General features: G+C 42.0%; 1 protein-coding gene across 1 annotated transcript in view; it reads right to left on the bottom strand.

Annotated features, from left to right (window-relative positions):
• LOC124802635 (inactive dipeptidyl peptidase 10-like) overlaps positions 1-26,600 on the bottom strand; it is a 398,459-nt gene that overhangs the window by 207,148 nt on the left and 164,711 nt on the right. The window contains exons 3-4 of the mRNA XM_047263532.1: positions 19,902-19,996; positions 5,236-5,310 (exon numbers count right to left, since the gene is read on the bottom strand). Coding sequence (XP_047119488.1) covers positions 5,236-5,310; positions 19,902-19,996 — 170 coding nt within the window. The remainder of the gene's footprint in view (positions 1-5,235; positions 5,311-19,901; positions 19,997-26,600) is intronic.

Raw genomic sequence — 26,600 nt, 5'->3', positions numbered from 1 at the left:
CTCCTGCGTCTGCAGGGAAGCCAGAATATGTACTCTTTTCTGACAATGCGCCACTGCTAGTGCGCAACGGTATAAGGTTGGAGAATATATTTAACTTATTTTATTAAGCCCCTACGTATTTGCCCAACACTATGTAGTTCCCAGCACTAATAAGATTATGTCCTAGCACATGGGAGATAGAGCTGCGGATGGAAATATAATATGTATTAGTTGTTGTTATTGTTGTTGTTGTGGTCTTCAGTCCTGAGCCTGGTTTGATGCAGCTCTCCATGCTAATCTATCCTGTGCAAGCTCCTTCATCTCCCAGTACCTTCTGCAACCTACATCCTTCTGAATCTGCTTAGTGTATTCATCTCTTGGTCTCCCTCTACGATTTTTACCCTCCACGCTGCCCTCCAATGCTAAATTTCTGATCCCTTGATGCCTCAGGACATGTCCTACCAACCGATCCCTTCTTCTAGTCAAGTTGTGCCACAAACTTCTCTTCTCCCCAATCCTATTCAATACCTCCTCGTTAGTTACATGATCTACCCATCTAATCTTCAGCATTCTTCTGTAGCACCACATTTCGAAAGCTTCTATTCGCTTCTTGTCCAAACTTGTTATCGTCCATGTTTCAATTCCACACTTTACGCTCCACACAAATACTTTCAGAAACGACTTCCTGACACTTAAATCTATACTCGATGTTAACAAATTTCTCTTCTTCAGAAACGCTTTCCTTGCCATTGCCAGTCTACATTTTATATCCTCTCTACTTCGACCATCATCAGTTATTTTGCTCCCCAAATGGCAAAACTCCTTTACTACTTTAAGTGTCTCATTTCCCGATCTAATTCCTTCAGCATCACCCGACTTAATTCGACTACATTCCATTATCCTCGTTTTGCTTTTGTTGATGGTCATCTTATATCCTCCTTTCAAGACACTGTCCATTCCGTTCAACTGCTCTTCCAAGTCCTTTGCTGTCTCTGACAGAATTACAATGTCATCGGCGAACCTCAAAGCTTTTATTTCTTCTCCCTGGATTTTAATACCTACTCCAAATTTTTCTTTTGTTTCCTTTACTGCTTGCTCAATATACAGATTGAATAACATCGGGGAGAGGCTACAACCCTGTCTCACTCCTTTCCCAACCACTGCTTCTCTTTCATGCCCCTCGACTCTTACAACTGCCATCTGGTTTCTGTACAAATTGTAAATAGCCTTTCGCTCCCTGTATTTAACCCCCCCCCCCCCACCACCACCTTTAGAATTTGAAAGAGAGTATTCCAGTCAACATTGTCAAAAGCTTTCTCTAAGTCTACAAGTGCTAGAAACGTAGGTTTGCCTTTCCTTAATCTTTCTTCTACGATAAGTCGTAAGGTCAGTATTGCCTCACGTGTTCCAACATTTCTATGGAATCCAAACTGATCTTCCCCGAGGTCGGCTTCTACCAGTTTTTCCATTCGTCTGTAAATAATTCGCGTTAGTATTTTGCAGCTGTGACTTATTAAACTGATAGTTCGGTAATTTTCACATGTGTCAACATCTGCTTTCTTTGGGATTGGAATTATTATATTCTTCTTGAAGTCTGAGGGTATTTCGCCTGTCTCGTACATGTTGCTCAGCAGATGGTAGAGTTTTGTCAGGACTGGCTCTCCCAAGGCCGTCAGTAGTTCTAATGGAATGTTGTCTACTCCCGGGACCTTGTTTGGACTCAGGTATGTATTAGTTAATGTGAAGAATTGTATGGCCGCTTTTCTGACATGCTTCTAATGCACCACGATTATGAATTATCGGAAAGAAGATAGCAGCGGTAAAAATGTCCCAATTATGCCGTTAGAAATATTTATGTAAAACTGACTAATCCTCTACTATAGGGTCCTTTGGTTTGTTATGTGAATGGAATCCAAAATTTAAACTGCACGTTTTGCACCAGCGGCATATCTACGATATTGTGTGGTCGTAAATTCAAGGGTTGACAGTAGTGACGGAATAACCAGTTAGAGGCAGTCTCTTCGAATGACTCTTCTGAAGTCATCCAGTGTGTAAGTAGCGTTCCTGCTCTGGCGCACTGCACTTTTCAACTTATCACAAACATGTTCGGGCGGGTTTATGTGGGCAGGTTCCACAGACTATTTCATTCGGTTGATTCCAGTCTACTGCAGAAAGGGGTTCAAGAGATGGACGCTGTGTGATCGTGTATTATCGTCGTGGAAGCTGAACCTATCGCCGACGTGTTGACTGTAGCGCTGGACAAAAAGTTTGGTAATACTATTCAGATACTTCATAGCGCCCAAATTACTCTCGATAGCGATGGGAGTCATCTGGAATCCGTACGTGAGCTGGCCCAAAAAATGAACAGAGCCACCTCCCTTCTGAACCCATTGGACTGCATGGCTGAGACACACAGGTTGCTTACCAGATCACTCGACACTCTTTTTTGACGAACTTCGGGCATTAGTACATTCCAGCACTCGCCGGTGAAGAGAACCTAATATCTTCGAACCAGTTTGCATTCCAGATGTTCCTACGCTCAACTTCTTTGCGCAGCACGGTGCTGGAGTTCTGTAATGTTATTCGTAATGGGTGCCTGAAGGCCAGACTGGTTATGTGTAGGTGGTTGCATACCGTCTGGGCGACACAGCCCTCCATGTCGCGGCTTCCCGCAACACGCTGTTTTGTTGCTTTCTTCTCGAGGTACTCGTATAAAGGCATCTGATTCTTGCTGATCTCGAGCGGCTACTGTAAGGCAGACGTTCAATGTTTTGTGTCTCACGATAACCACTGAATACTCTTATGACGTCGCTGCTCTGTACGCCAGTTCGACCGGGAATGTCATGTGCTGACAAACCTTTTTTTTGCCCTGAGGTCAAATTGCGCACCCGCCTAAGCTTGTAATGCCCCTTCGTGACCTGAGGCCAGATTGAATTCTGTACACAGTCGGCGCTGTCCTGTCCTGACAGCGATCTACTGAATTGCACAGCTAACGCAGGTTGACTTTCTCCTCCATTACAAATGTGGGTGCATGTAGCTGTTTCCTAACTACATTTATGCTCCGCAGCACATATGACGGTGTGTCACGGAGGTACTTCTGGTACTATCTGATTCCTCGCCCCCTTTCCCTGTTCTAATCGCGAAAGGCGAGTGGAAAGAATGATTGTCGGTAAATCTCTGTATTAGCTCTAAGATAAAGGTAAAGTTACGCGCTCTGGCTCTGACGTGCGAATCGTACACGACCGACCGCCGTGTCATCCTCTGCCAGTGGCGTCATCACATGCGGTTTGAATCGACTTGTGGACAGTACGCGGGTCTCCCGCTCGTAGTCAGGTTTCTTGATTAGAGCAGCCCATACCAGTCCTCTCACCAAGCAAAGTCCCTGCAGCCCGCGTCGCCCTTATGGCAGTCAGCCACGCTGACCACCCAGGCGTATTAGCAGTAATTTCTCGAATTTTCTCGTTGTGGTCATTTAGAGAGGTATGTAGGAGGAAGTAATATTTTCTCCGACTCTTTCGGAAAAATAACGACTCGGAATTTCAACAACCACCTTCTCCGTGACACACAACACCTCTCTTTCATCATCTGCCGCTGATGTGTGTTGAGTTTCTCCGTGATGCTCTCGCGCGGACTAATCGATCCAGTGTCAAAACACGCCGCTCTTCGTTGAATCCTCTCTCTCTCTCTGCTATTAATCTCACCTAGTAATGATCCCAGACTGATGACCGGTACTCAAGAAACGACTGGACAATTGTTTTCTAAGAAAATTCTTTCCTGGATGAGTTACGCTTCCTTATGATTCTTCGTATGAATCTCAGTCTGGCATCTGCTTTCCCTACTACTTGTGTTATGCGGTCCTAGGTATTTTACAGGAAGCTACTGTTTACAGCAATTTGCCATCAACAGTGTAATTGTGTTGTAGTCTATTTCTTCTCCTAAGTATGCGCAATGCTTTACATTTATTTACGTTCAGTGTCTATAGCAATTCGCCGCACCATTCAAGTTCGCTAGAGTCTTCTGCTATTTCTACTTTCTTACAAACAACTGCATCACTTTCGAACAGTCTCATGGACTCTCCAATGCTTTGTACTAGATCACTTATATATATTTTAACAGTCACAATCCTATCACAGTACTCCTGAAACTACAGAACCGGCCATATACTCGGTAATTACGTTTTTTTCACTAAACCACACTGTGGAAGAGTATCAAACGCCTTGCTGAAGTCAAGGAACACGGCGTCAACCCGAGCGCTGATGCTTACGGCACTTCGGATCTAACCGACAAACAAAGCAAGCTGAGTCTCGCAAGGTCCCTGTTTACGGTCTTCATGTTTATTTTACGGACGAAATTTTCGTTCGCCAGAACTGTCGTAATATGTGATGAAAAGAACGTTTTGTTTTATAGCTGTGTATTTATCACGTTCACTAAGATCAGTCAGAAAAATCACTCGTACTTTTCCCCTTATAGATTACTAACAAAATAATTCGTTTCATCGTCGTCATCATCATCATCATCATCGCCATCATTTACTGATACCCACTGCTTCATATTCATGTCGAACTTAATTATTTGGATAATTTTGTCTGTTGTTAGTCAGAACATACGACAGTGTTGCAAGTGACCAGATAGAGGGACAGTAGGAGCAGATACTTTACACAGAATGGTATGGTACTGGTTTGGTGACGTTACTCCAGTCAGTCTCAATACATCTAACCAGTGCTGTAAGAAGGATAGAGGCATACCTTACCGATGCGACATCGGAAAATGACTGCAGAAACGCAGATAGCGATAAAATCAATATAGCTGTGAATCACAGCACATAACATCAGGGCACTAAACGATATAAACATTATCTTACATATAATTTACTCATGTAGAAGGCGTAATGGCGAAACACCTTAAGGTGTCATCGTTTAAATCGGAAATAAAGAAAATCATTCTGTCTGAAGAGGAATTTATATACACATGAACATGAACTTCATGCTTTGTTGTCACTAACATTTACTGTAATACAATATGTTTCCGTAAAATATTAAGCTTGTCAACGTATTCATTAGGCACCAAACTTAGTGATCAAAAAATTGACCCAGATGCTGTATCTGCTTTGCCTTGACTTCACATATGAGTTTTGATAAATTTCAGATCACATTTGTTGCATACTAAAGTAAAGAATGGTACAAACACAGAACATCGTATTGAAACAAATTTAATTATTGCTTGCGAAGAAAAACTGTGATGTACCGTTTAACTAACCTTTTTCCTGTTGTAGATGAGAAGGACGTACTTCAGGTCGCTCGAGATCCGGTAATCGACGGCGTTAAGCTGTCTCTGAAACGACAGAAGCCATGATATTATGCTGACAACAGAAGAAAACTGTTACTGACATTAAGCTTGAGAAGAAATTGTGGATGTTGCATGTACTGCTTCGTGACTGCAGTTTGTGGAATACAGCTTTTATATGTGCTTATGCCTTGGCCATATATTCATTTGAAGCGGCGTTTAGCTTCAGTTTATTTGAATATTTGCAATTGGTGGAGAGCACTCTCAATTAACTACTTCCCGCGCAGGGGATTAAAGTATAAAATTGTGTGCATATGTGTGATGTATTTTGTAATGAAACACACACACACACACAAAAACGAACACAAGTGTCATCAAATGTACCAGTATATTATATTACGTTAGTCGTATACCATGGATCCCACTGCGAGGGTTTGTGGGACATGGAAGAAAGGTCTTAGATGTACATTTCGTTTAAGTAAAATACGATGAAAAATTTCGAAATATTATTCTATTACAGTGCTAATGTTAATTATAAAATAATTTGAAACATTGATTTTTGTGTGAAGATAGTCTCCTTTGGAATAGAAGGAGTTGTCGAAAAGAAATTTCTTTAATTCAGTCTTAAATTCCATTACGTTAGCTACGTAACTGATAAGCTCTAGTAGATTGTTGACCACATGAGTACCCATATATCTTATTGCTTTCTGTACGAGTGTTAAGTTCCTGAAGTCTTTGTAAAAGTTATTTTTGGTACTAGTATTGTATTCATGGTTTGCATAATTTTTCGAGGAAAGATAAATGTTTAAACAATCAAGAACATTAATGGATACATTGTATGTGTTTTGTGGAGCAATTATCAAAACATAATTTTTCTGAAGAGATCTCTCCATTATGTTCCAGAACTGATTCTAGATATAATTCTTATGACACACTTCTCTATTCTGAAAATAGTATCCCACTAATCTGAGTTCCTCCAAAAATTATTCCAAAACTCATTAGTGGAAATAAGCAGCATAGAGAAGTTTCTTCATTCCTAAATCATCTAGACCGGGAATCATGCGTACTGCAAATTTAATTGAACTAAGGCATTTATTAACTATAGTATGTTGGTTTAGTAATTAAGGTCGTGATATCTGTTGTCTTGAATCTTAACTTTTTTTTCTTATTGTATTTCACTACCTGCGTACACTGTTTCTATAGCTCGTAGAATATCATGACATTTACTGAGTCTTGTCAAAATTTTATCATAATCCGTTGTTCCCGAACCGTCTCTTGACGTTTTCAAATATTTCAGTTGTTGTCATTTCAGTAAGAGATGTGGCACCGCTCTTTGGTCCTAAACTTTTTTTATTTGCAAAAAGGGAAAAGATTAGCATCATCTGACAATTCTTGTTGAATATCAATTATGCGTTTCAGAAACATAGGAGGACGCAAACTGGAACTTTTCATTGCATCACGTCTGATCACTTCAAATTCGGAGTCCCCACTGTTATATAGCATAATTCTAAAGTTACTGAAGTCTAAAGCTGTCGAGATAATTCACGAACACCCTGTACATTCTTGCCTTCTGACGCCTTTATAATGCATTAAAAGATTATAAATTTTCTTCACACAATTTAACAAATCCATATGGGTTTCATTTATCAGTCGTAGGCAGCGTTGCGGAAGATACATATTTTATTAATAGAAATGCGTCAGCTATCTGTATTTAAGTTTTTCATTGAATGTGTACATTCTGCATCACATACCGGCTCAATAAGAACCAATTTTCAGGCAACTGGCGGACTTACATTACTAAGACATAGCTCTAGATAAATCGGAAGTCAGGCACTCAAATAAATAGAACTGAATTCATGGACGAGAATTGGGAAACAAAAAACAAAACGAAGATTAATGTACATAAGGAATCAGTTTTGCAGAAGAAATATTGTGCGCTGTCAAAGAAATATCATATATTATGAAGAATATGGAGAACATATACTTTAAGTAAATGCTTACAGGAAGTACTGCATCTAAATGCCTACAGGAAGTACTGTATCTGCAGGCAAGACAGTAAAGTGTACTGCAGAAATAAGTGAAAGCTAGTGAAAGTTACTAGATACTTGTATAGATCAAATGTGCAAGGGTGGAAAATACTACAAAAGTCAGGAATTCGTAAATGAGCTACGTTGTAATAATATTGGAGCTATTCATTTTGCCATGACATGAAGAATACAACTGTGAAATAAACCAAAGAGATGCAATCACCTTTAAAATAAATCGTGCTGTACGGTTGTGATGAAAAACAATGGAGTAAGAAAATCACTAATTACGTATTTAATAATAATTTTTATTGTAAAGAAAGGATAGTTTCAGGTACAAGCATAAATCACTAAGGCTTGTGAAGCATGCTTTCCATAAGATGTACAGTGCCTCGTACAGTCCAAAACGGCTACCAAACCGGAGTGCTCAATTTTATTCACTATAGTGAAGTAGATTTATTTACTCGCCATTCACTGGTGTTAAAAATGCATGCGCTTTTATCTTCGTTTTCATGAGTGTTACACATTCGTTAACCACAAGTTGAACTACCTAGCTATTTATTTCTCGCTTAAGATGATACACAAGTCAAGCGATATACTCAGCTCAAAAGCCTAGAGGCTTAAGAAAGTACTGCAAATAACTATCGCCAAAATGTCAGGGTTTCAGTTTCTTCTACGGCATTTTAAAACCAGTGTTTTACATAACAGGCCGAACGCCTCTCACCACAGTGAATTCTTGAAATTCTCTCAGCTCTCTTCAGACAGCGGTATTCATCGGACACGGCCGCTGTCCTGTCAGAAACACAAGAGATTCCTACTGAAAAGAGATCAACGTCTATCAAATATCTTGTGTTATCTAAGGAAACTTTTCGGATTTAGAATAGCGAAATATTGTTGGGTTCAATACGCAGGGCAAATTAACAGACAGTTTTTCGTCTCTTGTTCATTGAGTACTGTATATGAAGAAACAACTCACATTATTATAGTAAACAACATGGACTATTACATCTCAATGAACTCTGCCGAATAACTATAGAGGTCAAAAAGATGAACAAACAAACTGCAAGCCACTGTGAGCATGGGTATGAAGTTCGCAGTATATTGATGGGAATGAACTGCCCATCACCACAATACGTGCACGGAAATTAGACTTCAGATGGCTTAGACAGGAAAGAAAAAATTGGCAAGAATTCAAAATAGTCTGAATTTTCTATGTTATAAGCAAGTCTCTCGTGAGAAAACTCCGTCTCTACTACTACGTGTCGGCTAGACATGCGAGCTATTGGTTCTTGAGGAGCACTCGGTAATCACTGTCCGATGCAGACAATATCTGCTGCAGAACATACGGATAAGTACAGGTAGATCCTAAAGAAAAGTCGTGCGAAATGAGTAATACTATTATCGATGTTACCATTAACGGTCTTATCAAACTTACTTTCTGTTTTTACTTTTACTTCAGTATAACAACGCTCTTTGATGTAACATCCATGTAAATGTTTTATTCATTATTTATGATAATTTATGTAATTGTAATTAATCTATGAATTTAATTTCAAAAGTAGTATGCTGTAAAATAACGTAAAACTTTAAAATTTATTTATTATACTGGTTCATGCATAGGAAAAGTAGGTTTGTAATCATGTAGAACTTGAAGGGAAGTCCCTCCGCAACGGAACTGGCTAGCGGGAATAGAAAAGCTGGATCTGGCGCCAAACTGCAAGGGTCCTGTGTGGCATGAGAGAGTCGGTGACTAGCAGGCAATAGGTGCGCATCTTGTGAACTGAAAGACGTGAGAAAAAGTGCAAGATTATACGTAAGTTGGAAATTAAATAGTGGAAACACTGCTAAGGAGACACTACGCAATGGAATCTACTTTTGTACCTTATTCCGAGGAAATGGACTCGCCCGTCCCACGTCACCGGCGTGCGCACAATCGAGGGAAACACATGCACTTGTGGGCGAGCGGTCTAACGTAACGGTGTCACCATGTTTGTGAAACAGCAACAACCGAGTTGGATCAAGACTGAAAGTGCCAGAGGTCGTACAGCAAGACAATGTCATCAAGGTCTTCAAGAGGCGTGCGGGAAATCGGCATTACGGTACAGAACAGTGGCACGTTGGGTAAAACCCTTCAACGAACTGTGGCAGACATGCAAAGGGCAGGTCGTCGTAACTTCTCTGAAGAAGAAGTGCATGCTGTTGCCGCGTTAGTGGACAGTGATCGACGCCATACCATTCGTGAGCTCGCCGACGAAACCGGATTAGCGCATACGACTGTGCTTCGCATCGTGAAGGAACGCCTAGGCATGCGAAAAATTGCATCACTATGGGTTCCGCATGACTTGACGGAAATGCAGAAATGGATGCGTTACGACGCTGCTCAGACGTACTTGGAGCACTATGAGCGCGAAGGAGAGGTTTTATTACGCCGTATCGTAACACTGGATGAGACATGGGCCACATCGTACGAGCCAAAACCGAAACGCCAATCCAACGAACGGCGTCATTATGGGTCGCTGCGAAAGTCGAAAGTGTGTCAGAGCCCCAGTATGGTGAAAGTTATGTGATTCTCACGTACGACTATGATGGTTGGTTGGTTGTTTTTGGGGAAGGAGACCAGACAGCGTGGTCATCGGTCTCATCGGATTAGGGAAGGATGGGGTAGGAAGTCGGCCGTGCCCCTTCAGAGGAACCATCCCGGCATTTGCCTGGAGTGATTTAGGGAAATCACGGAAAACCTAAATCAGGATGGCCAGACGCGGGATTGAACCGTCGTCCTCCCGAATGCGAGTCCAGTGTCTAACCACTGCGCCACCTCGCTCGGTGATTGTGATGGTGTTATTCCTAATATAATTGTAGGTTTCTGCGCAACCCACCCAGCATTTAGCACGACAATGCGCGGGTGGATACAGCGCAAGCTGTGGCTGCTCTCTTCGGTCGATGGGACTGGGAAGCACTGTACAATCCACCATACTCCCCGAACTTAAGTCCTTGTGACTTTGATTTGATTCCGAAGATGAAGGAACCACTTCGTGACATTCGCTTCAGAACTGTTCCAGAGATTCGACAGGCAGTAGACAGCTCCATTCGCACCATCAACAGAACAGGCTATGCTGACGGTATACTACGCCTTCCATATCGCTGGCAACGGGTTCTACACAACTTTGAAGGACAGTAACCAGTGCAGACATGTAACTCTTTCGTATCGGTTGTGAATAAACGGTTGCCACTATTTAAGTTCCAACCCTCTTATAATATAGCCTCAGATGCGGAAGTAACGCGGCTTATTATTCATGGCATACTCTGGTTAGCTCTGTACTATGAAAATCCGACGCTAAGAAAAGAAATCCTCGGCACTTGTTGCACAGGAAGAGCCATGGATACTTTCGCCATCTTTTTTGAATGGAACAGGAGATCGACGCTGCCACCACCTTTATCTCAAATTATCAGTTGAGTACTGAATAATTTCATGAGCCACTTGTGTGGTTTCGTTTTCAGTAATAAGTTCACGTTCCGTAAACTTTGTGTTGAACACTGTGTTGCATCCTTAGTCATTTACATAGACAGGGTCCTATCACAATGCTACGATAAATCCCAGTATCCTATTTTATTGAACTGGAAAATAATCATCTTCTTTAACAAAAGTTATTAAACTTTGTGGAGTTGTAAAGTTCATAATTATTTAGTGAGCATAAGTTTTGAAATACTCGATGTAGTTTTCATATGTGTAGAGTTAAAGTATCCAGTTCAAATATTATTCTTATTGAAATAATAGTGTTTATAATTTCATGTGGTATGTGGTTAACAGTGTTACCCATGTTGTGTTGTGACTAAAGGGTTCAGCCTGGATCAGAGTCTTCTGTAGATTAGTTTCTGTGTCCCTATGGTAATAGTTGAGCCAAATTTAAATGTCGTATTACAATAACAGCAATTAAGAATAAGCAACTGGCTACAATTATCCAAATTGTACTAGATCCAAGTGTCACATGTTCCATTTCAGCTAAATAATATAAGGCAGTGAATATTACTTGAGAATGAAAAATAATAATCAGTACAAAAAATACTATTACTTTACAACTATTTCAACAGTAGTAATTTCCTAGTATTAAGCTGACAAAGGAACCTCTTGTCCAAATCAGTAGTGCTTCACCATTAGTAATTATTTATCTATAATTACCATTATTTTCCTATTGTCATGTGCAGGTAGTAAGTGTTACTGAGAACCAGTTGTTGCCTAAACGCATTAATTATCTTCCTGTGCAAATTCAAGTCAAATCACTGGTACCTTACTTGCCAAATTGTGCTACTGTCTCTTATCATATCAACAAAACAGGATTTCAGTATCAAGAAAAGTCAACTTTCTTTATGAACCATGCCAGTATTGGGTACAACCTTGCCTAATTAGGGTGTCGACCGTTTCTTTTTACGAAATTACAGTTTGCTTGATTGCTAATAGAACCTCGGTTCGACTCCCGTTTGCTTTGCCACTGCTTTCCTCAATACAAATCTTTAGGGAAACAAATTTTGTCCGACACCATTCCATCACACTCAGTCACGGCCACAAAATATAAAAGACTTTCACAGAAATAACGTTAGCGGCTGATCACTAATTTAACAATAGTCGGTAGTGTTATACGTGGCCTTTATCGTGACAGGACTAGATGTTGTGTTGGGGAAAGACAGTTCTAAATGTTTTTTGGTTTTCGCAACAACGTAATCTAAACATTGTAATGGTCTACAATTACCATATTTACGCGAATCTAATGTGCACTTTTTTTACTATATGTAGTATTGAAAACTGGTGTGCGTTCAAGATTCGATGGCGCATAACGTTCCAGTACAAACTTGAAACCGTCGGTCATCGGCAACATCACAGAAATTTAGGTATTGTTCCTCATGTCACAATGGATTGGTGTGATTCTAAACTTCTTCACATCATTGTTGGCATATCATTGCGTAGTGTGTTTGCATAAGATAGTAGCGGAATGGAAGGCAAGCAGAGAAGAACATCTTACGATGCTATTCTCAATCGTAAAGTAATTCTTTATGCTGAAGAATATGCTAACAGGTGGGCGGGACGCGAGTTCAATGTAGCTGAGAGTAACGTTCGCCACTGGAAGAAACAGAAAATGGCATTATTTCTAACTACCGGTAGAAAGAAATTCGCTGACCCTCACAAAGGAAGAAATCCTGACGTTGTGGTAAAAGTTTTGAAATTCGTTCTTGAAAGGACGTGACAAAGCAAAAGAGGACCTTTCTGCTCAACTTTACCAACACGCATAACTAAGTACACTTGTTAATCTATACGTCAAAGATTTTTTCTTATCATTCAAATGATTTCCTTTCTTTGAAATTCTTACCAATAAAGTAGCGAAAAATCTCGAACCCTCTCAACATCAAAGTAATTCAGAAATGTGCTGTTAGATTTGTTGCCGGCAGATGTGATAAAAATGCGAGTATCGTGGAGATGCTTCGTGAACTCAAATGGGAATCACTGGACGGAAGACCACATTCTTCTCATGAAACACAGTTGGTGAAATTTAGAGAACAGGGACGATGAGATTTGATCAAACTGGCAGAGTCTACTAACCATGTGTGTGCTGCGTCTGCACACTAAGCTACCCCAGTAAACTGGTAAAGTGGTTTTCAGGAAGGAAACCTTAAGAAAGAGTAGAGAATGTCGAATCAAAACACTTTTCAGCCAACTAAATTTTCAATTGTTATTTTACTGAGCAGCCAGTATCAGCGACGGATTACGCTATCTTCTTCCGGTCCCCTGACCGACGTGTAGAAAGATGCCCTCTTTTGGTCCAGTTAAATTAAGAGCCAGCATTCAATATTATTAACGCAGCGACTCCTTTGATCAGGACTTGCCGACTGTCAGACAGACATATGATTCGACACTGCTTATTAAACAGCCGAGGTCCCGCAACCATCTGCATGAAGATGGACACACAGAGAGTTAATAAAAAGTCTCTTTGAGTGGAAAAAGCTATTTTAGAAGTTAATCGGGAGCTTTAATTTTGTTTGCTTACACTGTTTCATACAGAGCAGATGATTGGATTATAGGCAACACACGCTGCATACACACGCTGCGGATGCACATGCCCTGCCACCTATCAGTGCATAATAAATGATTAAAAGATGTCTGTTGTCACTGTGAAATATCAGTGAACAATTTTTCTCCAAATGGAGATCTCTCACCTCCAGATATTTGATGCAAAGACGCTGAAACATGGTATATATAAATTAAAGTGTTTGTGGGCGAAGTTGACAGTACCTCCAAAACCACTACTGACAATCATTAGTTTTTGTATCTGGCGGTACCCTTGGTTTCCCCGTTGCGCACTGTAGTGTTTGTGCGGTGGTAGCTTTTGTGGTTTTGGAGATACGAGTGAAGTGGCTGGCTGCTGTCACCTTGTCGGTCTCTTTCACAGAAATGTATTTTTTAAGGGGAACAACTCGAATTCTATAATGTTCTCTAGGTATTACGAATATTCTCGATTGTAACGGATGTTTTAGAATATTCTCGAATGTAACGCATCTTATCGAATATTCTAGAACGTTCTAGAATGCAACTTGGAAGTGGCACATGTCGCATTGATCCGCTCTCAACCAAAATCGTTTAAACTGATGAGTTGTGCAGCTTAATAAAAACAGAGGAACGGTTCATCAAAAAACTGTAACCGTTTATGGAAAGAAACTGCGGAAACAGAGAATGGCTGTACGGACGAACAATTTTAGCAACAAAAAAGACGTAGTTCAACAAAGTAATCTGCTAATATAGAATATAGCCCCAGGGAAACGGAAAAAAATTTAAATCCTTTGATACAAAGGTGATCCAAGACGAGAGAGTGAAGTGCCCGACAAAATTCCTAAATTCACCCAATGTTTCCGTTGCGCCCTTCGCAAAAAAACTTTCAATAAAGCATAAGGGCAAACATTCCAAAGTCGTGGAATAACTTTAAGAGAATCGTGTTTCTTGCACGGACAACTATAGCTACTGTTTCCAGAATGAGATTTTCGCTCTGCAGTGGAGTGTGCGCTGACATGAAACTTCCTGGCAGATTAAAACTGTGTGCGGGACCGAGACTGCAAGGTTCGTAGAAGAGCTTCTGTGAAGTTTGGAAGGTAGGAGACGAGAAACCGGCAAAATTGAAGCTATGGGGGCGGATCGTGAGTCGTGCCTGGGTAGCTCAGATGGTAAAGCACATGCCCGCGAAAGGGAAAAGTCCCGAGTTCGAATCTCGGTCCGGCACACAGTTTTAATATGCCGGGAAGTTTTATACCTAACGTGTTCATATAACGGACAACTAAAAAACTTATTAGTTTTTGCACCGAAAGCAAAAATCCAGATGTAGAATATGACAAAATACTTTGAATAAGTTAGATATAACACAAATGTGACGATTAATGACAACTTTTTCTCTGATTCAGAAGACAAACTGAAGAAAACACCAAAGGAAGCGAGCGCTTTTCAGCTAGTAACCATTAAAAAGTATGCAGAGCGCTGACAATTCTGAGAAGAGTCTATCGAATCTGAAACGACTTCCTGTCTAAAAGTGAGTTCAGTATGCTAATTCTTTTGTAGCCAATTGCAAAATGAATCCTTTTTTTCTGCCTTGCAGAGTTCAGTAAATTCCTAAATCAATAACTGTCCATAAGTATTCGTCACTGGCTCAAAGTTTGTAAGTTACAAAGATGGCATTTTATGTCAATTAAAAATTCAGTAATTTCTGAGACATGAGTCGTAGGCTTCATCATGTGTATAATTTTTTTTTTTAAATTAGGAACCAGCCAAGTATGAATATCCGAGCGCGGGCATGCAGCATATTACGTACGGGCTACAGCGTTCATGTAGCAATATACTGAACGGTGTTACTCTCTCTTGCATGGTCACACACATCTACTGGATCTCTCAGTTGAAAGCGCAACGTTTATGAACTTCAGCGTATCGATTTAATGGGACTTCATTACCGTTGGACCGCAATATTCTGTAAAATACTCTATGAAATGAGACCTAATTTTTCACATTAATTTATAACTGCTTTTCCAATTTCTGTCTAAATTAATATTCCTTTAATAACGCTAGACTCGTGTAGAAAAAATGTGTAGAGAATTTCATCCAGCAGAAGTCTGGATATTTAATTAGTTAGCTGAACAGGCCAAGTCCCTAACGAAGTAATGAATGAATTTTATGAACCAACATTCGTTATAACATTTGAACCACAAAGCTTAATTCGTTAAAGGCCTCTGACAATTAGAAAACATAATTGCAAAAGTGCAGCAAATGTAGTTTAAGTACTTAATCGTTCCTGCTTTCCCTTGTGTGCCACATATCAAGACGTCAACGTTTATTGAATCACATTGCACAACAGAATTAAAAGCTCACTTTTTCGAAACCCCGTAACTGCCCCCACCGCGACGCGTAGGTTTGGACATTGGCTCAGACGTGCCTAAAACGCTTCTCTATAATGGTGCAAAAGAGTAGAGACCAGCAAAGCCACCCTCTGACTCGGCGACACTTCAAATAGAAAAGTGTCGACATATGCGAAAAAACGCTATTGCTCAAAAGTACATGTAAGCTGTAAGATGGATTAATGATGTCATATGGGCACCAAATTGTACGACAACCCGGTCCAGCGCAACTGTGGACGTGTCACACGATAAGAAGGTAGTCACAGATCCTCTTACACGCATTTCACCCTGTCTTTGATGCCTCTGCGATGGAGGTCAGTACTGCGACATCCAGCTTTGAAATCGCGTGGTTTTATTATACAGGGTGCGTCAAACAAATGTACACACACTTTGAAGCATCATAGAAAATTTATTTCCTGTTCTACACTGTTAAATTTCTGGAAATGGAAAGCTTAAAGCCCAATTTGAAAAATAAATGTACTTTGCAAATGAGATTAATGTTCAAACTGGTGGCCTTCAGCATCAATACATTTCTGAGTACGAGTCACCATTGATTCCGTACATTGTACAAAAGTGTCCAATGAGATTTCTGCGCACACCGCCTGAATCTCATTCCAAAGTGTGTCCAGGTTACGTGGTTTACGTTTGTACACCTCATCTTTTGCTGTGCCCCATAAGAAGAAATCCAGCGGCATGAGGTCTGGAGAGCGTGCAGAAAAGTCGATTGGTCCCTTGCGTCCTATCCACTGGCCTGGCACATTGTGATCCAGGTATGCTCGTACGTCCCTATGATAGTGCGGCGGGGCGCCATCTTGTTGGAAATAAAACTCATCATTACCGTATAATGCACGAAGGGCAGGGAATATGGAGTCAGCAAGCATTGTTAGGTACGTTTCTCCAGTAACTGTACCTTCAAAGCGGAAAGGCTCAATGAGTCCACTTGCAGGCAAACCACACCACACATTTACACCAGGAAAATTCACAGCCTTTTCAGCTGTAATGTGAGGATTACCTTCAGCCCGTACACACAGTCGTGCCTACTGACAGTTCCATTGAGTTTGAATTGGGCTTCATCTGACCAAATTATGCTACCCATAAATCCCGGTTCACGTCTCACCATCTCCTGAACCCATTCACAAAATTCTCACCTTCGATCTGGATCGTCGTCACTTAGCTGTTGCACCAGCCTTGGAATGTACACACGAAACTTGCCTTTCTTCAGAATGCGTAGCACACTATTAGCACTTACATTACTCTCACGTGCCGTTTGCCTTGAAGATTTTTGAGGCGAACACTGAAACAGTTCCAAGACCGCAGTTGTGGAATCATCACTTGTGGCTGTACGATGTCGCCCTGATCGACCTTCATGCACATCACACACTGTCCCATGAATTTCGAATTTGTCTCGTAGACGCGTGATTGTTAACCTCGAAGGTGGTTCTGTACCATACTCACTTCTCCACTGTCTTCGAACCGCAGCTACATTCTCAAACTTCCAGTACCACTTAATTATCTGCTTCCGCGCTTCAAAGCTCAAACGCACGTCCGCCATGTTGCAGTTACTTCCTTGCCATTGCTGCCACCTGTTTAAGAAACATAACATTACTGTCTCAGTGATATTTAACCTTCTAGAAAGTGTTGTACATTTGTTTGACGCACCCTGTATGTGGCCGGGTAAAATATTTCAGACACACCACCGCTCAGAATCAACGCGAAAAGTCCTCAAGGGTGGAGCATTGATCACCACACATTTTGCGCTCCAAAACGACAGTTCGTAGTGCGATGAGCAACACGAAGATGTTCTTGACAACCATTGACGCTGCTGATACCCTCTGAAGTTTCAGCCCTTCTCTAAGTACATTGTGAGGCTGCATCTCCACTGAACGTGATCGTACCCCTTGGGAGTGCAGCGCGACCGCAATTCTTGGTTTCGTGTACAGGATGGAACCATCAGGGACTGTTCAGAACCATTCAACGAAGCCGCTGACCGTTCAGCTAATGAGGCGGACCCGAAGGAAGGAAAGAAGGAAGGAAGGAAGGAAGAGTATTGACAACGAGGTCATTAGAGACGGAGTCCAAGCTTGGATTGTTTCAAATATCAGGAAGAAAATCGGCCGTGTCCTTTCGAATGAACCATTCTGGTATGCGCCTCGAGCGATCTGGGGAAATCAAGGAAAATTTGAATCTGTGTGGTCAGACGCGTATTTGAATGATCGTCCTCCCGAATGTGAGTCAAGTGTACTAACCACTGCGCCACCTCGCTCGTTCGGAAGAATCGTATTTCTTGTGAGACCATTTCGACGGTTTCATCTGGATGCCTGGTGATCCAGATGGATGGCTGGTCGAAAAATGTACGCACCACGAACGCAGGCCGATGGAAGCTTCCATGGGATGCATGATAGTAATCGAATGCACCATAACAACTGAAGGCTACGTGAGTGTTATTGCGGATCACCAGCACCCCTTAATATTTGATATCTTCCCCAACGACGTGGAAATCCATCAGCATGATAACTGTCCATTTCTCAAGCCCAGAATAGTGTTACAATGCGGAGCATGATCGTGAACTCAGATTGACGTCTTGGCTACCAAATTCGAAGGAATTCTGATGGAACACATCTAGGATCCAACTGGGAGCCTGCTACTGCCCATAAACCACAAACCCGGAATTTACCGGAAATGCTTGACACGTATGTAAGCATCTGGTCCCACATACTTCTGGTAACTCATCGAATACACGCCAAGAAGGGTTGCTGTTTTGTTGCGCTCCAAAGGTGTTAGCCAGGTGGTCATAATGTTTTGGCTCATCAGTGTACAGAGACGAGTTTATGAAAATATGTAGATGTACACTATGTACGCTATGCTGTTTGGAGTGCAAATTATTAAAACCCAGTTGAAGTTCTCCCAGTTTTGTAATGTTCCTTAACGTTGCACTTATTTTTGTCAAAAGTTTGTCGGAAGTTAAATTCAGTGACCTTAGCGCTGTCTGAGCCGAACGCATCTATGATCACAAAATGAAACATAAAAAGAGCAAATATTACGTCCTCACCAAGTTATTTGTAAGAGTTTATGAAAGCATCAATATACTGTAATATTTATTTATGGCGTTTCAACGAGAAAGCTGTTTAATCATGACCTTGGTGAAATGTAAATGTGACCGTGAATCTTGGAGCAATTAACGAACGTAACTGACGAAACAACTTTGTAAGAGAGGGCAATTTTAATCCTTAGTTCTATTAACAGCCTCCGAATCACCCAAAACGCCCCCACAATAGAATGGATATAGTTTTTATAACCTGGTATGCAATGGAAACAAGCCCTTCTAGAGTGTTCCAATGATTAGAACATCACGACAATAAATAAGAATTAGCACAGTATAAATATATTTGAATAGTAAAATATTGGGATACTTTGTTCGAAATGGAAGAGAAGACTGACAACATATTTGTGTGTATTGTGTATTTGTATTAAACTGGGGACCTAGAACCGACAGAGAGGGCTTAGTCCCGCTGTAGACCCTAGTGGTTCACAACCTCACAACAGGCCACAGCAGTCCACCTACCCCACCGCCGTCCCACACCGAACCCAGGGTAATTGTGCGGTTCGGCCCCCAGTGGACACCCCTCCCCCCCTTCCCCTGCCGGGAACTTCTCATACCAGACGGGTGTAACCCCAAATGTTTGCGTGGTAGAGTAATTATGTCATACGCGTACGTGGAGACAGTGTTTGCGCAGCAATGGCCTACATAGTGTAACTGAGGCGGAATAAGGGGAACCAGCTCGCATTCTCCGAGGTAGATGGAAAACCGCCTTAGAAACCCTCCACAGGGCGGCACTCACATCGGACCTCGACACTGAGCCGCTGGGTAGATATGTGCCGGGGACCGGCACTCCTTCCCGCTCGGGAAGCAGCGCATAAGACCGCGCGGCTAGCCAGGCGGGCTAACAACATATTTACTTCTCTGAAACATTTTTTTGTCAAGTTATTATTCTCTGACCTCGACTGTAAGATTTCAGTTTGAAAAAGCACTGATCAGGTTAAATTATTTCTTATTAATGACTTCCAACACATTTTTGTTTGCACTTTTTGAAACTCTCAGCAGAAAGGAAAGATCTGAAAAATTCACTACCTGTTGGAGGTAATACTTCGAACTTTACTGAAACAGTTTAAGATTATAATACGATGCAGCATACTTACGAATGTGGAGTTGGTCATGATGATCCTGGTGGTGAGATTCTCAGCATTCAACAATGATACCCCTCCATAGTGGTCGCGGAAGACCAACTCGGTATCTGTAAATAAATGTAAGTTGCTGTTACATTACTGTGGAATTCTTCATTTTTTCTTACATACTACATATGACTGATAACAGTGTTTCAGTGGCAGACTTCCAGTAACAGCAACAACGAAAAGCTGTTGCAACAAGGAATTTAGATACAGGAACCGATGATTATTCAGGTTCCTATAGCTTGTGCTCGAAATACATTTATTATCTGAAGCCCGCTAAGCTGGACTCATATGGTGTCTGTCAACCCTAATGCAACCAAAATAATCACTTCGCTCTATTCAGCCACGATAAACAAATATAAGCAGATAAGGCAACCCAAGTCGATACCTTGTTTCTTTATTTCCGGAAAGCATTAGACGGTTCACATGGCTCTAAGCACTATGGGACTTAACGTCTGAGGTCATCAGTCCCCTAGACTTAGAACTACTTAAACCTAACTAACCTAAGGACATCACAAACATCCATGCCCGAGGCAGGATTCGAACCTGCGACTGCAGCAGCAGCGCGGTTCCGGACTGAAGCGCCTAGGACCGCTCGGCCACAGCGGCCGGCGGAAGGCATTAGATGCAGCTTCATACTATCACTGAAGGAAAGAAATACTGGACCAGCTTTATGACTTTATTCAGAACTTCCTGCAGAAAGACCTCCACACGTTGTTCTTAAGAGGTCGAAATCGTCAATGTAAAAATGATTTTGGGGGTGCTCAAAGGGAGTGTCCTTCTTTTTCAGTGTATCTTAATCCATTGTTGGATGAAGGTCCCTTCCATATGTTTCCATTGTCTTAGATTTCTAGGCACCTCGTACCATCCTGTTGCAACCACTAGATTCAAGTCGTCAGTCCGTCTCTTTTGTGGTCTTCCAGTGCCTATCTTGTGGTCCCATGGTCTCCAGTAAACAATCCTAGGTGTCGATCTGCTGTGATCTTGTTGAGCCACGTGTTCGTCCCATTGCCGATTCTGTCTTGCAATTCTTTGTAGGACGCCTGTTGCCTCTGTTCTCCTTCTAATGTCCTCTTATGGAATCCAACACCTGAGGCAGACTCCTAACATCTGTCATAGAATGGCTCGTTGTGTGTGCTTTAGTTTACGAGCACTTGCCTTATATTTTCCATATCGTAGCTGTAAATGGTAGTATGTACATATTTCGGACCTTAGCCTTCATGTTATTTGGAACATCCTTGTTGGTCAGTATAAATCTTAGTTTTTGGAACGCTGCCCACCTCAGTTCTATTCTGCAAGGAACTGCTGCATTTTGATTGCTTTTTCCCAGTTTCATTTTGTGACTAAGATAGATTTATTCATCAACAGTTTCTATAGACTGGTTTCCGACTATAAGTGGTTGGTTGTCTGAGCTCAGTATTTTTGCTCTGTATGTGTTTATTTCCAAGCCAATCTTTGCAGACGCAAGTTTTAGTTTTTTGATGATACTCTTCAATTTTTCCAGATCTTCACTTATGCGTCATCATCATCGGGAAAGTGAAGATGGTTCAGATATGAGCAATGATTTTTATTCCTCTGTTATTCCAGTCTAATGATCTGAATACATTTAGCAATGCAAGCGTGAACTATTTTGGAGAAATGTGTCACCTTGGCAAACTGCCTTATCGATTGCGATCTTACTGGCGACAAGGTCTTCATCTACTGTAACTGTTAACAGGCCGTTAAAGATTTATGATTTTTACGGTTCCTTACCTCAATCAGTAAAAGAAGGAACACTTATAGGATCGTTCTGTTGTCTGTGTGTGTGTGTGTGTGTGTGTGTGTGTGTGTGTGTGTGTGTGTGTATGTGTGTGTGTGTGTGTGTGTGTGTGTGTGTGTGTGTGCGCGTGTGTGTCTGTCTGTCCGACTGTTAAAAACCCTTTTCTTCAGGAACCGGCGGAGGTATGAAGTTGAAAATTAGGTCACATACTAAGGTCTACTGTCCTATGACAGTATAAAAACTGTAAGCTTCTAAATCAATGTAATAAAGAGATACGGCCTTCATTTGTGTGGCCATATTGTCCGTAGTTGCTTTACAATTCTTAATGGTAGTTTTGTTCTATCGTTGCAACTACAAAAATGTGTGTTTTTTTTCACCTGACGCTTTTCGCATTATTGAGATAAAGCATCATCAGTGGCCCCGTAATCAAAATGTAAATAGCTTAATTACAGACCACTGATGATGCTTTACCTCAATAAGGAGAAACGCGTCTGGTGAAAGGCAACATGCAATTTTGTAGTTGCAACGACAGAACAAAAATACCCTCAAGAAAAGATACGACCATTTATCTCACATATATTCATGCTATGAAACTCATCAACATTTATAGCGTACTTCCTGTTGGCCTTGAATCATGAAATTAGATAAGAAGTAAGGTTTCAATGAACAGCCGAAGTAAAAAATTCCACAATTGTTAATTTGTAATCTCGCACGAAGAAACTATTTCGTCATTTGTTATCCGACTGTCTGTATGTCCGTCCGTCTATTAAGACCACTTTTTCTGGAGAACGGTAGACGGACCAGCTTGAAATTTTTGTCACGTACTAAGGCCTATAGTCCCTTGGCGATGTAGTAAATGTAAGCTTCTAAGTCGATAAAATCAAAAGATGCGATCATACACGTCACATATTTTGATACTCGCAAACTCACTCATCACAACCTGCAGGGTAATTCCCGTTGATATACACTACTGGCCCTTAAAATTGCTACACCAATAAGCAATGCAGATGATAAACGGGTATTCATTGGACAAATATATTATACTAGAACTGATACGTGATTACATTTTCACGCAATTTGGGAGCATAGATCCTGAGAAATCAGTACCCAGAACAACCACCTCTGGCCTTAATAACGGCCTTGATACGCCTGGGCATTGAGTCAAACAGAGCTTGGAAGGCGTGTACAGGTACAGCTGCCCATGCAGCTTCAACACGATACCACAGTTCATCAAGAGTAGTGAATGGTGTTTTGTGACGAGCCAGTTGCTCGGCCACCATTGACCAGACGTTTTCAGTCGGTGAGAGATCTGGAGAATGTGCTGGCCAGGGCAGTAGTCGAACATTTTCTGTACCCAGAAAGGCCCGTACAGGACCCGCAACATGCGGTCGTGCATTATCCTGCTGAAATGTAGCGTTCCGCAGGGATCGAATGAAGGGTAGAGCCACGGGTCGTAACACATCTGAAATGTAATGTCCACTGCTCAAAGTGCCGTCAATGCGAACAAGAGGTGACCGAGACGTGTAACCAATGGCACCCCATACCATCACGCCGGGTTATACGACAGTATGGCCATGACGAATACACGCTTGCGATGTGCGTTCACCGCGATGTCGCCAAACACAGATGCGACCATCGTGATGCTGTAAACAGAACCTGGATTCATCCGAAAAACGACGTTTTGCCATTCGTGCACCCAGGTTCGTCGTTGAGTACACCATCGCAGGCGCTCCTGTCTGTGATGCAGCGTCAAGGGTAACCGCAGCCATGGTCTCCGAGTTGATAGTCCATGATGCTGCAAACGTCGTCGAACTGTTCGTGCAGATGGTTGTTGTCTTGCAAATGTCCCCATCTGTTACTCAGGAACCGAGACGTGGCTGCACGATCTGTTACAGCCATGTGGATACAGCGCCTGTTATCTCGACGGCTAGTGATACGAGGCCGTTGGGATCCAGCACGGCGTTCCGTATTACCCTCCTGAGCCCCTCGATTCGATATTCTGCTAACAGTAATTGGATCTCGACCAACGGGAGCAGCAATGTCGCGATACGATAAACCACAATCTCGTTAGGCTCCAATCCGACCTTTATCAAAGTCGGAAACGTGATGGTACGCATTTCTCCTCATTACGTGAGGCATCACAACAACGTTTCACCAGGCAACGCCAGTCAACTGCTGTTTGTGTATGAGAAATCGGTTGGAAACTTTCCTCATGTCAGCACATTGTAGGTGTCGCCACCAGTGCCAACGTTGTGTGAATGCTCTGAAAAGCTAATCATTTGCATATCACAGCATCTTCTCCCCGTCGGTTAAATTTCGCGTCTGTAGCACGTCATGTTCGTGGTGTAGCAATTTTAATGGCCTGCAGTGTAGAATCATGAAATTTGACAAGATCCAGGATTTAACTGTAAAAGTAAAGGAAAAAACCCAAAAAGTGTTAATATGTAATTATACGAGGGTCACTCCATAATTTTTGTAAAAATACAGCTTTTATTCTGCATGTGTGAAAGTTTTACAGTGTGTAGATACATCCTTCCCACTTGTTATCAAACTTAGTTCAACCTGTTCCCGTGAGTGGCGTCGTCACAGCATGTCTTCAAGATGGCTGCTACACTTGATCGCAACGTGCTGTCATAGAATAACTGTGCTGTGAAATCGAGACAGTGGGAAACATCCACAAGAGGTTGAAAAAGGTGTATGGAGATGCTGCTGTCGATCACAGTGCAGTTAGTCGGTGGGCAAGCAGGTTAAGTGATGAAAGCGAACACGGCATCATTGAGGATTGTCCTCGCAGCGGCAGGCCTCGTACTGCTCACATTCCAGACAATGTGCAGAGAGTTACCGAATTGGTGACTGCTGACAGACGCATCACAGTGAACGAATTGTCACGCTACGTTGGGATAGGGGAAGGAAGAGTTTGCAGAATACTGAAAGTGTTGGCTTTAAAAAGGTTTGTGCCAGGTGGGCTCCCAGGGTGTTGACAGTGGCTCACAAAGAAACAAGAAAAACGGTATGCAGCGAACTTTTGGAACAGTACGAGAATGGTGGAGATAAATTTCTTGGAAGAATTGTGACAGGTGATGAAACATGGCTCCATTATTTTTCACCAGAGACGAAGAGGCAATCAATGGAGTGGCATCATGCAAATTCACCCAAGAAAAAAAAAATTCAAAACCACAACGTCTGCTGGAAAAGTTATGGCTACGGTGTTTTTCGATTCCGAAGGACTCTTGCTTGTGGACATCATGCCAAGTGGAACCACCATAGCCGGCCGGTAGTGGCCGGGCGGTTCTAGGCGCTACAGTCTAGAACCGCGAGACCGCTACAGTGGCAAGTTCGAATCTAGCCTCGGGCATGGGTGTGTGTGATGTCCTTAGGTTAGTTAGGTTTAAGTAGTTCTGAGTTCTAGGGGACTGACGACCTCAGCAGTTAAGTCCTATAGTGCTCAGAGCCATTTTTTTGGAACCACCATAATTACTGACGCATGTGTGACGACACTGAAGAAACTTCAAGCTCGACTGAGTCGTGTTCGACCACATCGGCGAAAGCAGGATGTTTTGCTGTTGCACGACAATTCACGGCCACATGTCAGTCAAAAAACAATGGGAGCGATCACAAAACTCGGATGGACAACACTGAAACACCCGCCTTACAGTCCTGACCCGGCTCCATGTGACTATCATCTCTTTGGGAAACTGAAAGACTCTCCTCGTGGAACAAGGTTTAAAGATGATGACTTCCTTCTGCACGCTGCCAAACGGTGGCTCCAACAGGTTGGTCCAGAATTTTACCGTGTGGGTATACAGGCGCTGGTTCCAAGATGGCCTAAGGTAGTTGAGAGGGATGGAAATTATGTGGAGAAATGAAAACATTGTTCCTAAAGGATGTATCTTCACACTTTCAAACATGTAGAATAAAAGATGGATTTAAAAAAAATGGTGTGCATTTCTTTTGGAGTGACCCTCATACTACACGAAAACAATATTTTTTGTCGTTTGTTGTCCGATTGCCTATCTGTTCGTCTCTTAAGACCCCTCTTCCTCAGTAGTGGGCAGATGTGTCAAGTCGAAATTTATGTCACACACTACGGTCTACAGTGCCCTAGCAGTGTAAAAAACTTAAACTGCTAAGTCAATACAGCCAAAATATACGACCGTTTATGTCACATATTTGAATACTCGCAAACTAATGCATCAAAAGTTATAGGATACTTCACGTTCACCTACAATCATAAAATTCAGCAACAATCAAAGTTTCGAAGTACACTTAAAAGGAAAAAAATCAAAAAATCGTTAATTTGTAACTACCGTATCTCCCACGAAAGAATTTTTTTTTCATTCTCGAAAGTCCTGGAATTCACGGGAGCGATATCTTGTCAGTATCGATATCGATAACGGCCAAAAATCGCCGAGATTCTCGATTCCCGGGATAGATGAACTATCTACACTACTGGCCATTAAAATTGCTAAACCACGAATATGACGTGCTACAGACGCGATATTTAACCGACAGGAAGAAGATGCTGTGATATGCAAATGATTAGCTTTTCAGAGCATTCACACAAGGTTAGCGCTGGTGGCGACACCTACAGCGCGCTGACATGAGGAAAGTTTCCAACCGATTTCTCATACACAAACAGCAGTTGACCGGCGTTGCCTGGTGAAACGTTGTTGTGATGCCTCGCGTAAGGAGGAGAAATGCGTACCATCACGTTTCCGACTTTGATAATGGTCGGATTGTAGCCTATCGCGATTGCGGTTTATCGTATCGCGACGTTGCTGCTCGCGTTGGTCGAGATCCAATTACTGTTAGCAGAATATGGAATCGGTGGGTTCAGGAGGGTAATACGGAACGCCGTGCTGGATCCCAACGGCCTCGTATCACTAGCCGTCGAGATAACAGGCACTGTA

Source organism: Schistocerca piceifrons, chromosome 6 (assembly GCF_021461385.2).
Source record: "Schistocerca piceifrons isolate TAMUIC-IGC-003096 chromosome 6, iqSchPice1.1, whole genome shotgun sequence".
Lineage (NCBI taxonomy): Eukaryota > Metazoa > Arthropoda > Insecta > Orthoptera > Acrididae > Schistocerca > Schistocerca piceifrons.
Note: the sequence above shows the minus strand (reverse complement) of the source record. Positions and strands in the feature narration are given on the sequence as shown.